The sequence below is a fragment of the Eucyclogobius newberryi genome, unplaced genomic scaffold (genome assembly GCF_026437365.1).
Source record: "Eucyclogobius newberryi isolate DKJ021-1_F unplaced genomic scaffold, fEucNew1.0.hap1 SCAF_17, whole genome shotgun sequence".
Lineage (NCBI taxonomy): Eukaryota > Metazoa > Chordata > Actinopteri > Gobiiformes > Gobiidae > Eucyclogobius > Eucyclogobius newberryi.
In genome coordinates this window covers 15,508,545-15,522,892 of record NW_027315801.1, presented here as the reverse complement: position 1 = coordinate 15,522,892, position 14,348 = coordinate 15,508,545, and the positions used below count along the sequence as shown (strand labels likewise).

The 14,348-nt window shown below is 42.9% G+C and overlaps 1 protein-coding gene across 1 annotated transcript in view; it reads left to right on the top strand.

Moving 5' to 3' along the window:
• chdh (choline dehydrogenase) overlaps nt 1-13,950 on the top strand; it is a 62,129-nt gene extending 48,179 nt beyond the window's left edge. The window contains exons 9-10 of the mRNA XM_072449272.1: nt 11,211-11,313; nt 11,795-13,950. Of these exons, the coding sequence (XP_072305373.1) occupies nt 11,211-11,313; nt 11,795-12,213 (522 nt within the window). The 3' untranslated portion in view covers nt 12,214-13,950. The remainder of the gene's footprint in view (nt 1-11,210; nt 11,314-11,794) is intronic.
• Nucleotides 13,951-14,348: the final 398 nt, after the last annotated feature.

Below are 14,348 nucleotides of genomic sequence, written 5' to 3'. Positions count from 1 at the left end.
GATGGAGAAAGACAGTTTGAGCTGACTCAGAAGTAGACTGAAATCTACGGGAGATGAGAGATGCGATGCGATCTTTCGCGCTAATAAACAAACGCACGTGTGTGTTGTATCAGTCCACACGGGGGAGTGCGCATGCGCACTTCTGCCTGCGTTCTCAAATCGCCGAAAAATCGTCCATTGCGGCTTTAACCCATGTTTTTTATCATGAATAGAAAAGGTTTTCCTAAGTTTTACCTAACCCTTTCATTCTTTTACCTGGTTGATAATACATTTCAGAAAATTGGGGAAAAGAGTTTACATTTGGTCTGTTTAAATGTAACAAACTGAACAGAAAAATACAAAAAACAGAACAAGACCAGAGAGAAGAGGAAATCAAAAGATTCAAGTTTAAAAAAGGAAATATATAGGCACATATTGTCTAAAGTAATTTGGTTCATTTGGTTTGTGTATGTGAGCTGGTTTATCCTCCTCCTGCACAGCTGACCAATTACAAAAAGTGGGTCGCCAGAAAAAGTTTGAGAAACACTGAGCAGTTTATTGTCTTTTCAATGAAGCTGGTCCCAAATTTAAACTTATTTCCCCAATGTCCTGTACCGCCACTTGCATCACACATGAGATCAACTGAGCTGTCTGTGATAATGATCTCCATAACAACAGCGTGAAAACAGTTGTTGTGGATCACGGGTCTAGACGAGTTCAGCTGCTTCTTTGGAAGTATGAATGCGATGTCGAAACCAACCTTGTTCTTGTTCTCACAGTCCTAGGTAAACGAACAAACTTCTTTTTATGAAGTATGACTTGGCCTTTAGTCCCAGTGCCAGGCCTCTGCCCCCGGCGACGGTTGTCACCAGCGTGGAGAGTTTACAGGAAGAGAAGACTTCTTGTGCTAACCGTGTGGCTCAGTCCCAGTTTCCCCGGTGTTTGGAGCGCATGTCCTCGAAATGGGCTTGTGCCAATTTAACCGGACTAAACCAAGGATTGCATGAGCCGCGTGCAGCACACAGCTGGACCAGTTTTACACAGACCAGGACAAGGATTTTGGGTGAATTTGATGTGAATGTGTTTCACAAATAGACGTTCCTCTCTGAGCTGAGCACGTGAGTCTGTACGGTCCAGTCTGATCCAGTCTGATCCAGTCTGGTCCAGTCTGGTCCAGTCTGGTCCAGTCTGGTCCAGTCTGGTGCAGTCTGGTGCAGTCTGGTCCAGTCTGGTGCAGTCTGGTCCAGTCTGGTGCAGTCTGGTGCAGTCTGGTGCAGTCTGGTCCAGTCTGGTGCAGTCTGGTGCAGTCTGGTCCAGACCGCACAGGTGTCCACCTTCGGAGGTGGAGGTGTCCAGCAAAGAGCTTTAAGAGCTGAGAGCGTAACGACGCTGCACTGTTTATGTGAGTGGGAGAAAAATAACCACATAAAATGTTATTGTATTCATTATTCTATAACTTATCATTTGTATTATTTATTTCCTGAAGGTGGTTTTATTATGATGATCTCGTCCATGTGAGAACAGTAACACGACTCCAGTGCATTAGTTTTGAAGTTTACAATTCTGGCCATTCACAGAACGCACCAGACCACACCCTCAAGTTGCTTTACTCCACCTCATATTTTGAGATAATCACGCCTCTTGTCTAGAATTCCACGCCCTGCCCTGTCATCTATTGTGCCAGCTGCAAGATGTGAAAAAATGAGCTCCGCTGAGTCCACGTTAAAGGTTGAATGGACGATTTTTTGGCACCAAATCTGAGTCTCATTCCCTCGTGGCGTGGACTGCCGATTAGTCCTGCCACGTATCAATCATAGAACTCACCTACCGCTCACCTGCAGCCTTGTGCGTCTCGTCCCCACGAGCAGCACGTTTCCCCGTGTCTAAGCGCATGGATCTATCATGATATAGTTCCCTCAGTGCACAGGACAAAATTAAGACAGAGAAAGACAGTTCAAGTTGGCTCAGAAGAGACGGAAATCTATGGGAGACAAGAGATGCGATGCAATCCGTCGCGCTAAGAAACAAGCACACTTTTAGCCGCGAGGCTATTCTCTGCTTCTGCACGGGGGGAGTGCGCATGCACACTTCCGCTTGAGTTCTCAAATCGGCGAATCGTCCATTATTCCTTTAACACTACCTATGTCGGTGTAATTCCTCATTCGTTCAGGAGTGTTCCATTGTAGAAAAAGATTCAGTCGTAGTCATCAATAAACCAAACTAATTCCACTGAAACTATTCAGAGGGAGAAATGTATGACACCCAAAAGCTCATTCACGCTGCTGTTTCGACACTCGCGTCACACACAAACTCTTGAGAATCCATCTGGTCCGACTCACGCTGTTGAGCCTGGGCGCTGAGTGACGGACCAATCACAGCACAGCATTGTAGTTTGGGGAAAGAACAAACCAAAACAAACCTGGTGACGTACTTTGGCCTATTATAGAAGATTTAGTCCTGACTCTGGCACCAGCAGGAGGCCGGTTCATGTTTAGTCCTGACTGGCACCAGCAAGAGGCTGGTTCATGTTTAGTCCTGACTGGCACCAGCAAGAGGCTGGTTCATGTTTAGACCTGACTCTGGGCACCAGCAGGAGGCCGGTCCATGTTTAGACTTGACTCTGGGCACCAGCAGGAGGCCGGTCCATGTTTAGACTTGACTCTGGGCACCAGCAGGAGGCCGGTCCATGTTTAGACTTGACTCTGGGCACCAGCAGGAGGCCGGTCCATGTTTAGACTTGACTCTGGGCACCAGCAGGAGGCCGGTCCATGTTTAGACCTGACTCTGGCACCAACAAGAGGCCGGTCCATGTTTAGACCTGACTCTGGGCACCAGCAGGAGGCCTCTCTTAGTTTACATGTTTTGATTAGCTCTTTTCTGGTAGTGTGAACTTTATATCATGTATCATATTGATCATATTTGACACAATACTCTGTTACTGTGTACTGTATTTTCCGGAAGTCGCACCGGAATATAAGTCGCACCAGCCAAAAAATGCATAATAGAGAAGAAAAAAACAATTAAAATGGCACTGGAGTATGAAATGCGGTTGCAAGTGTGAAAATAACATTTAAGTCACTTCGGAGTATAAATTTATTTAAGTATAAGTATAAGTTGAACCCCGGCCAAAACCATGAAAAAAGTGCGACTTATAGTCCGGAAAATACAGTACTTCCTCATTAACTGTGAACTGGTGCAAACAATCTTAAAGCTGACATCATGCATCACATCTGACTCAAACAACAGCTATTTAAACCACAGTTCAACTGTGGGAGAAGGGACTCAGGATCTCAGGGCTAAACGGTGTGCGGTCAGCGTGTGTGATCAGGGTTTGCACATGTGCAGATTGTTTAGTTAGAGCAGATGCAGATCAAGCGTTCTGAAATGTGATCTAAGACAAGGAATAACAAAGCATTAAACATAATCACGACACAATAACAAGGATAGTGGTGAAAACAGTGCCAAGGACCAAAGATGCGGTAGAACCCTGCAGACCACAAAGTGCACGGGTCCATGATTCTGGCTTGACTCATTTTATTCATTTTTGGTCTGTGGAAATTGGAGGTTTGTTTGGAGCCATTTGATGGAGACCACCTTGTATTCTCCTCTGGGGAAATTTTCATGCCCAGTGTGTGGTTCCAAAGAAGTTTGGGATTTTTGCTGCTTTTTCATCTGTGCTGGAGCTCTGGTCTTTGTTTTTGTTATTCACTCCAAAAGATATGCGCTTATAGGCTCTGTTTTCTGTTTAATTTTGTCTTTTCTGATTGTTGATGGTACTTGCTCTGAGTCTGATTCGGATTCTTTTGGTTTCACTAGCCAAACATTGGCCAGAATTAGTCTCTCTCTTCTGATTGGAATATCTTTTGTCGTTTCGCTGAAAATAGTAATTTGTCTTGATTTTCTTTAAATTTCTTCTTGTCGACAGTTTTTCCTTTCACTGTCCAAACTGGACCTTGTGTTCATGATATTCAGTGATAAGATTCCATTGCTGTTCTGTGGCAGCCACTGCTTCTTCACCCTCAGGATGAGGTCCTGATGAGGTCCTTCATCAGTGTACAGTGTTCTCACTGGGCTGAGGTCTGAGGATGGCGGTGGGGTAGGCGGAGCTAGCAAAAAGTAGGCGGAGCTAGCAAAAAGTACAAGCTTGGCGCTGCTCGGCCGTTGCTGCTCTTACTGCGACGTGTCCACTGTTACTGCGACGTGTCCGCTGTTACTGCGACGTGTCCGCTAAGCTGCGATACACAGATTTTGGTGCTGTGTTCCTATTTTGGGCAATAGGACAACAGCGCCATCTGCAGTCTGACTTCTTCTGAACTGTATCCCAGGTGTGAGAGAGAGTGTAGGCCCCTTCATCCCCATTTACAGTCTGGTTGTTTCCGGATGTCGGCGGTCTCACTGATCCATCGGTGGTACTTGCTGCTCTTTGTGCCTATGTCCCAGTCCATGACATGGTTCTCCCTCTTGCAGGGTCTGAGATTGAAGACTTAAGGTGTTCCTGGTTTGTCTTTTGCCATTGGACCATAGTTGGATCATGGTGGCCATCGAGATTCTGAACCATGTCCACAATTTATACACAGAAATTTTGAAAATGTGCTTGGAAATGTCGTGGTTGAGGCTCAATTAATTTTCAAATGACATGTGCTGAAAGGTCAGTTTCTTTTTATATATAGTTCTCAAGCAAATGGCCAATAGGAATATACTAGGACTATACTCAATACTACAATTATATCTCCAGAGTTATTTCTTTATATGATCTACATAGACCTGGGAATGTTTGGTGTACCATCATTCAGTCACAGTTTCTTTTCAGGCTCTCGCTGTGGCTCCAGTCACACACCTGTCTCACACACATGTCTCACACACCTGTCTCACACACCTGTCTCACACACATGTCTCACACACCTGTCTCACACACATGTCTCACACACCTGTCTCACACACCTGTCTCACACACATGTCTCACACACCTGTCTCACACACCTGTCTCACACACATGTCTCACACACCTGTCTCACACACATGTCTCACACACCTGTCTCACACACCTGTCTCACACGCATGTCTCACACACCTGTCTCACACACCTGTCTCACACACATGTCTCACACACCTGTCTCACACACCTGTCTCACACACATGTCTCACACACATGTCTCACGCACCTGTCTCACACACATGTCTCACACGCATGTCTCACACACATGTCTCTCACACACATGTCTCACACACATGTCTCACACACCTGTCTCACACACATGTCTCACACGCATGTCTCACACACATGTCTCACGCACCTGTCTCACACACATGTCTCACACGCATGTCTCACACACATGTCTCTCACACACATGTCTCACACACATGTCTCACACACCTGTCTCACACACATGTCTCACACACCTGTCTCACACACATGTCTCACACACATGTCTCACACACATGTCTCACACACCTGTCTCACACACATCTCATACACATGTCTCTCACACATGTCTCACACACATGTCTCTCACACACATGTCTCACACACACATGTCTCACACACATCTCATACACATGTCTCTCACACATGTCTCTCACACATGTCTCACACACATGTCTCACACACGTCTCACACACATGTCTCACACACATCTCATACACATGTCTCTCACACATGTCTCACACACATGTCTCACACACCTGTCTCACACACATCTCACACACATGTCTCACACACCTGTCTCACACACCTGTCTCACACACATCTCATACACATGTCTCTCACACATGTCTCACACACCTGCCTCACACACATGTCTCACACACACATGTCTCTCACACATGTCTCACACACATGTCTCACACACCTGTCTCCCACACATGTCTCTCACACATGCCTCACACACATGTCACACACACATGTCTCACACACATGTCTCTCACACACATGTTTCACACACATGTCTCACACACCTGTCTCACACACATGTCTCTCACACATGTCTCACACACATGTCACACACACACACACATGTCTCTCACACACATGTCTCTCACACACATGTCTCACACACATGTCTCTCACACACATGTTTCTCACACACATGTCTCACACACATGTCTCACACACACATGTCTCACACACATGTCTCACACACATCTCATACACATGTCTCTCACACATGTCTCACACACATGTCTCACACACCTGTCTCCCACACATGTCTCTCACACATGTCTCACACACATGTCTCTCACACACATGTCTCACACACATCTCATACACATGTCTCACACACCTGTCTCACACACATGTCTCTCACACATGTCTCACACACATGTCACACACACGTCTCTCACACACATGTCTCACACACATGTCTCACACACATGTCTCACACACATGTCTCACACACATGTCTCACACAACAATATTAAATGCATTTGTGTTTTTATAGAAATGAATGTCCTATGTGAATGTCCTATGTGAGTGTCCTATATGAATGTCCTATGTGAATGTCCTATGTGAGTGTCCTATATGAATGTCCTATGTGAATGTCCTATGTGAATGTCCTATATGAATGTTCTATATGAATGTCCTATGTGAATGTCCTATGTGAATGTCCTATATGAATGTTCTATATGAATGTTCTATATGAATGTCCTATGTGAATATCCTATGTGAATGTCCTATGTGAATGTCCTATGTGAATGTCCTATGTGAATGTTCTATGTGAATGTCCTATGTGAACGTCCTATATGAATGTTCTATGTGAATGTCCTATGTGAATGTCCTATGTGAATGTCCTATGTGAATGTCTTACGTGAATGCCCTATATGAATGTCCTATATGAATGTCCCATGTGAATGTCCTATGTGAATGTTCTATATGAATGTTCTATATGAATGTCCTATGTGAATGTCCTATGTGAATGTCCTATGTGAATGTCCTATGTGAATGTTCTATGTGAATGTCCTATGTGAATGTCCTATGTGAATGTCCTATGTGAATGTTCTATATGAATGTTCTATATGAATGTCCTATGTGAATGTCCTATATGAATGTCCTATATGAATGTCCCATGTGAATGTCCTATGTGAATGTTCTATATGAATGTTCTATATGAATGTCCTATGTGAATGTCCTATATGAATGTCCTATATGAATGTCCCATGTGAATGTCCTATGTGAATGTTCTATATGAATGTCCAATGTGAATGTCCTATATGAATGTCCTATATGAATGTCCCATGTGAATGTCCTATGTGAATGTTCTATATGAATGTTCTATATATTCACGTCATAAGGCGCTGGTACAGCTGGCAGCCCGGTGTAAACGCTCTCTCTTCTTTCTCACACTTATTGTGCTTTATCTCCTATATTTTGTAAATATAGTTAGTATATTTTTTCTATTTTACTGTACGATAGGGACACACGCTGGAATAGTTTTTTAATTCAACTGTTTTTGACTTTTTTCGGCTGGATTTGAGCGTTTTTCGTTGCGTTCGTTGTGTTGTTGTGACGTGAGCTAGCTCCGAGCGAGCCCACCAGCCCCCCCCCCCGCGCCCTCCGGCCGCGCTAAAGTACGGCGTGTCGTCGGTACACGTTTATATACACGTTTATATGAAAGAGGAACTTCACGAACGATCGGGACACGCACTGGAATCGCTTTAAATTAACTTGTTTTGACTTTATTCGGCTGGATTGAGTGTTTTCGTCGTGTCGTTGCGATGTGTCTTGGCTCTGAGTCCCCCGGCTCTGGCCCCGCCCCCCGGCTCCGGCCCCGCCCCCCGGCCGGCGCCGTACCGCGTTTACACAAAGGAGTAACTCATGAAACTGCGGAGAACAGTCGTCTTACCCGGAGAGCGTCACGTTATCCCGTCGCAATACTGACCTAACCTAATACTGATGTGCAATTCTGTCGTATGTGCAATTGCTGTTGGAATTCATGTGCAATCTATGTGCTGTCGTGACACATATTCATGTGCAATTACTGTCGGGATCACATGCAATGGTATTTATTTATTTATTTGTCTATGGGAGTTTTTATTTATTTATAGGAGATCTTCTACTGAAAGTGTTTTTCAGACTTCTTATAAGTGATCTGTTCTTCTGTATCTACCTCTGTATCTACCTGCGTTGCACCAATGAAATTTCCCCATGTGGGACAATAAAGGAATATCTTATCTTATCTTATCTTATCTTATATGAATGTCCTATGTGAATGTCCTATGTGAATGTCCTATGTGAGTGTCCTATATGAATGTCCCATGTGAATGTCCTATGTGAATGTTCTATATGAATGTTCTATATGAATGTCCTATGTGAATGTCCTATGTGAATGTCCTATGTGAATGTCCTATGTGAATGTCCTATATGAATGTTCTATGTGAATGTCCTATGTGAATGTCCTATGTGAATGTCCTATGTGAATGTCTTATGTGAATGCCCTATATGAATGTCCTATATGAATGTCCTATATGAATGTCCTATATGAATTTCAATTCAATTCAATTCAATTCAATTTATTTTTGTAACGCCCAAAATCACAACAACAGTTGCCTCTGAGGGCCACAATGAAAAACGAATCAAACAATGTCTGTGGTGGTGAGGGACGATGTCCCAGAGTCTTCTGTCCTTAGACCCTCCTTCTCGGCCAGGAAAAACTACAAAAAAAGTAGAAACCTGGAGGAGTTCCAGAGTGAAGGAGAGATCTGACTCTCACAGACGGATGCGAGGGAGACTGTAGTCTTACTCTTCAGGCAGATGAGGGACCGTCCACACAGGGCAGGGACCACTTCACCAGGAGAGGGGCATCTGGGTCCACAGGTCCTCAGGAGTGAGAAAAAGAAAAAGAAGGCGGTGAACAGTTTGCAAGTGGAATTAAAAATGCAATATTGTTTGATAGAATAAGTAGTCAGAAGAAGAGGATAGTGCTCAAGCTGCCATACTTCCCCCATAGTTGCTCCTAGGGCAGCGTAACTGAAACTGTGGGTTTATATTTCTGTTCCTAACTGGCCTAACCATAAGCCATTTCAAAGAGGAAGGTTTTAAGCCTGGACTTAAATGAAGAGACTGTGTCGGCCTCTTTAACATGGACTGGAGCTGATTCCATAACACAGGAGCTTGGTAGCTAAACGCTCTACCTCCTACAGTACTTTTAGAGACTCTTGGCACCACCAGAAGGCCGGCATTCTGAGAGCGAAGAGCTCTGTTTGGATGATATGGTTCTATAGCATCTTTGAGGTAGGACGGGGCCATGTCATTTATGGCTTTGTAGGTCAGGAGTAGAATTTTAAATTTGATTCTAGACTCGACGGGGAGCCAGTGAAGAGACTTCAGCACTGGCGTAATGTGCTCTCTTCTTTTTGTTCCTGTTAGTAATCTTGCTGCTGCATTTTGAACCAGTTGAAAGCTTTTTATGGAGCTTTTAGGACACGCTGCAAGCAGGGAGTTACAGTAGTCTAATCTAGTCGTTAAAAATGCATGGATAAGTTTTTCAGCATCACTTTTAGGCAGGATTCTTCTGATTTTGGCTATGTTGTGCAAATGGAAATAGGCTGTTTTACAAGCTTGATTTATATGAGCTTTAAATGAGAGCTCCTGGTCAAATAAGACTCCAAGATTTCTTACAGTAGAACTAGAGGCTACACTGACATTGTCCAGTGTCACTATCTGCTCAGATAGAGCGACGCTTAGGGCCAAGCACAATGACCTCGGTATTTTCAGGGTTAAGAAGCAGGTAGTTTAGTGTCATCCAGGTTTTTATCTCCTTCACACAAGCACTAAGTCTGTCTACTTGATCGCTCTGATCAAGTTTCATTGATAAATACAGCGTGTCATCTGCAGAGCAGTGGAAGTTAATGCCATGCTTTCTGATAATGTTGCCTAATGGCAGCATATAAAGAGTAAACAAAATTGGATCGAGTACTGATCCCTGTGGCACACCGTAAGTTACTTTAGAACAAGGTGAGGAGCTCTGGTTTACATTTACAAACTCGTACCTATCAGATAAATAGGATTTAAACCAGCTGAGGGCTGTTCCTCCGACACCTACATCACATTCTAACCTCTGCAGTAGAATGTTGTGGTCGATGGTGTCAAACGCTGCGCTGAGGTCCAACAGAACCAGGATTGAGACCAGTCCATCGTCAGCGGCTAATAACAAATCATTTGTGACTTTAACTAGTGCAGTTTCAGTGCTGTGGTGGGCTCTGAACCCTGCTGTGGTGGGCCCTGACTGGAAAACTTCAAATAAGTTATTGTCCTGCAGGTGGCGACAAAGCTGTTTTACTACAACTTTTTCAAGGATTTTAGAGACAAAGGGAAGATTTGAAATAGGTCTGTAGTTTAACAATAGGTCGGGATCTAGGTTAGGCTTTTTCAGTTTAATGACTGCAACATAACCACTTTCGAGTGAAGTATTTATTATATTAAGAATAGGGTCTATAATTAGGGGGAGAATGTCTTTGAGGAGTCTGCTTGGAATCGGGTCTAGGACACAAGTTGAGCTTTTAGGTTTCTGCTTGATCAACAGCTGTGAACAGCTTCTAAATTTACTGGTGGATTTATATGGGACGTTATAGTTTCACAGCTTGGGCTAGTTCAGGGCTAATAGCGGGGCTAATTTCATCTAATTTATCTCTGATTGTTTGAATGTTCTATATGAATGTCCTATGTGAATGTCCTATATGAATGTCCTATGTGAATGTCCTATGTGAATGTCCTATGTGAATGTCCTATATGAATGTCCTATGTGAATGTCCTATGTGAATGTCCTATATAAATGTCCTATGTGAATGTCCTATGTGAATGTTCTATATGCATGTCCTATGTGAATGTCCTATGTGAATGTCCTATGTGAATGTTCTATACGCATGTCCTATGTGAATGTCCTATATGAATGTCCTATGTGAATGTCCTATGTGAATGTTCTATATGCATGTCCTATGTGAATGTCCTATGTGAATGTTCTATATGCATGTCCTATGTGAATGTCCTATGTGAATGTCCTATGTGAATGTTCTATATGCATGTCCTATGTGAATGTCCTATGTGAATGTTCTATATGCATGTCCTATGTGAATGTCCTATGTGAATGTCCTATGTGAATGCCCTATATGAATGCATATGAATGTTCTATATGAATGTCCTATATGAATGTCCCAGGTTTCACACTGCATATACTGTGCAAGGGACTGAAACAGACTTTTTGACTGGTTCTGTGTCTCCTGTGCTCCTGCTGCAGGTTCATGTGGGCCCCATGAGGAGCACCAGTGTGGGCTGGCTCAAACTGAGGAGCGCCAACCCTCAGGACCACCCCATCCTGCAGCCTAACTACCTCTCCACTGGTAACACACGCACGCACGCACGCACACACACACACACACACACACACACACACACACACACACACACACACACACACATAAGATGGGGTACCTTTTTTCCTCATAATTGGTAAATCATTTTTACCAACCCAGAAAGAGTATTAGCCTCCACATATACGTCTTATTTCAATTATGAAATATTGTGTATTTTCAAACTTGTCAGTGTAATCCCTCATTCATGAGTGTTCCATCTCAACTCTCATCCAAGAGTTATTCTCAATCTGCGGATCTAGTTTTAGAACTCAGATAGTTCCGCTCCTCCTCTGTGTAAGCCCTGCCCTCCTGAAACTAACCTAGCCTTTCATCAGTATTGTTATGTTTATCTTCAAAACCAGCTTTAACCCAGTGGTAAAACTTGAGATTCCAATGCAAAGACGTCCAAAAGCTTATTTGGGAGTCAGAATAAATCCTAACGTGCCTGTATGTGTGTTTCCTGGTGCAGACGAAGATGTGTGGGAGTTCCGTGAGTCGGTCAAACTTTCGCGGGAGATCTTTGGTCAGAAAGCCTTCGACCCGTTCAGAGGCCCAGAGGTGCTGCCGGGGCCCTCTATCCAATCAGACGCAGAGATCGACGCCTTTGTGCGCCGCAAGGCTGACAGCGCCTACCACCCGTCCTGCACCTGTAAGATGGGTGCTCCGTCGGACCCCATGGCCGTGGTGGACCCGAGCACCCGCGTCCTGGGGCTGGATGGGCTCCGTGTGGTGGACGCCTCCATCATGCCCAGTATCGTGAGCGGAAACCTCAACGCTCCCACCATCATGATGGCAGAGAAGGCAGCGGACATCATTAAAGGGCACGACCCGCTGGTCGACCGCGAGGTGCCAGTTTACCAGCCGCCCACACTCCAGACGCAGCGGTAGAATACAACCTCATGTGCATAAATGTATAGAGCATTTAGAAGGGTGTGTCATTTCAAACAAACATGTCATTTCACTGGACAGACTGGGATTAACTTTATCTGACCCAGGTCACGTGTAAAAGCCTCAGACATGTGCAAGTGAGTCCGGTTTAAACACATTTAACATGGGATTTTACTGCATTTACTGGAACTGACAGAAGCGTTGAGCCCATAGTTACGACGAGTAGAAGGGCCGACCCAAATAAAAAGAATTGCGGGGCAGTACGAGAATATAGTCATAACATTTCAACATTAAAGTCATAATTTAACGAGAATAAAGTCATAGTCAAAATAAAGATTTTTCAAATATAAAGTTGACATTTAAACTTTTAAGGGTCAATGTTCCGGTTCAAAGTGACGCAGGGCACTAGGAGGTGATAAAGCAAGGTTCCTGACCTGCAGTACTGCTCAGTGGCCTGTAGAGGCCGCCAAAAGACAGTGTCTTCAGCTTCAGCAGCAGAAGTGAGTGGAAAACAAGCTTATTTGGATATATTTTGGAACAATTTCGGAACGTTATTAGCTTTGGAAAAAGCTAACAACAACAAAACTATTGAACGCCGTTAAAGAACAAACTCTGATTTTATCACTGGTCACATCATAATCCTGACATTTTAAGATAAAACGCTCATGAATGTAAACAAGTCGGAACCTTGACTTCTCATTTTGGAATCCCGTAACAGTCATTTAACTGAATGCATGTTTTTATTAGACTAGTGATACATTTATTAGCACGTGTCCCTTGTTTACCATATGGTTGCTTGATAACAGTTGTATTCCTCTACCTGTCACATGTACTGCTGTCCAACCAGGAAGTAACAACTAGAAACCACAAAAATAAAATAAACTAAACTAGGCACTTTCATGTAGCAGTGTTAGATTTTAGCCTCAAGATTATTTCACACTCACTTGTTTATTCAAGCTTATTATTCAAGTTTATTATTTTTAACAAGGTTAAAAATGTTGAGATGAACCGTCTCGTAAATGAAGACTCTGGAATGTGCCTTGACAGTCACTGTTGAATATTTGAATGTTTTCTGCTTGTAATGAGCCAGTTTTGATTTACTTTGTGATCAGTTCATTTCAACATCCGCTTCCTAAACTTTTGCTGTATTTGCTGTATTCTAAATATGTTTTATCAGGTATTTTAGCTTTAATCTGTCGACTTTGGTGCAATGATTATAACACATGTTATATATTATAACACATTTGTTGATAGCCTCTGTCATTCTATACACTGTAAAACACTTACAGCGCCTCAGAAAACTCTTTCTTCTCAATCGCTGACCTTTACCTTGTGTTGTATTGGTCAGTCCATTTTAGTTTGGAGCGGCCTTCTCAAACAGTGTCTTTTTATCATTTCAAACATTTGGTAATTTCTATGATTACAATATAACACTTGAATCTGGTAAAGTTTACAAAAATACTCAGTGTTTGATACTATTTTAGTGTTAATTTAATGTTTACGTTTTAATATAGATTTTAAGTTTACGTGGTGGTCACCCTGCTGCAAAATCATGTCATAATTGTGTTGCACAGCTACTTTTAATGTTTACATACAGTGAATGAAGGATTTTATGTTATTTTGCTTTTGAAATCAGAAAATGTTAAAAAAAAAAAACTGAAAAAAGCTCCTTTTGTTTTGATTTGTGCACTAAAATCTGAGCGATTCTTTTTTTGTACAAAACTATGGAATTATTTATGGGCCTATTTCCATGCAAATCAAATAAATAAATAAAATATAAATGTCTCATGCATGAGTTTTGTGTCATTTTTTTATGCTAATGAAACTGTTTTTGTCAGTAGATTTAAATAACAATAATAAAGTATTCCCCAAACGTGATGGTTATGGTGAACCTTTAGTTCCCTGGTAGATATTTTTGACATTACATGAACAAGTACTCTATATTTCAGAATTTTTGTGTGCAAAAAACATTAGTAAAGCTTTGTTGCATGATCAGGTTCTTTGGCTCTCAGACACGAGCAGATTGATGAGCAATTTTGAGACAGACACTGTGGTGGTCTCCAGAGGGACCAGGAGAAATGGGGGGAGGATGAGGTGATGCTGAAGAGCAGCTGAGTGAGGGCCTTTGAATGTGG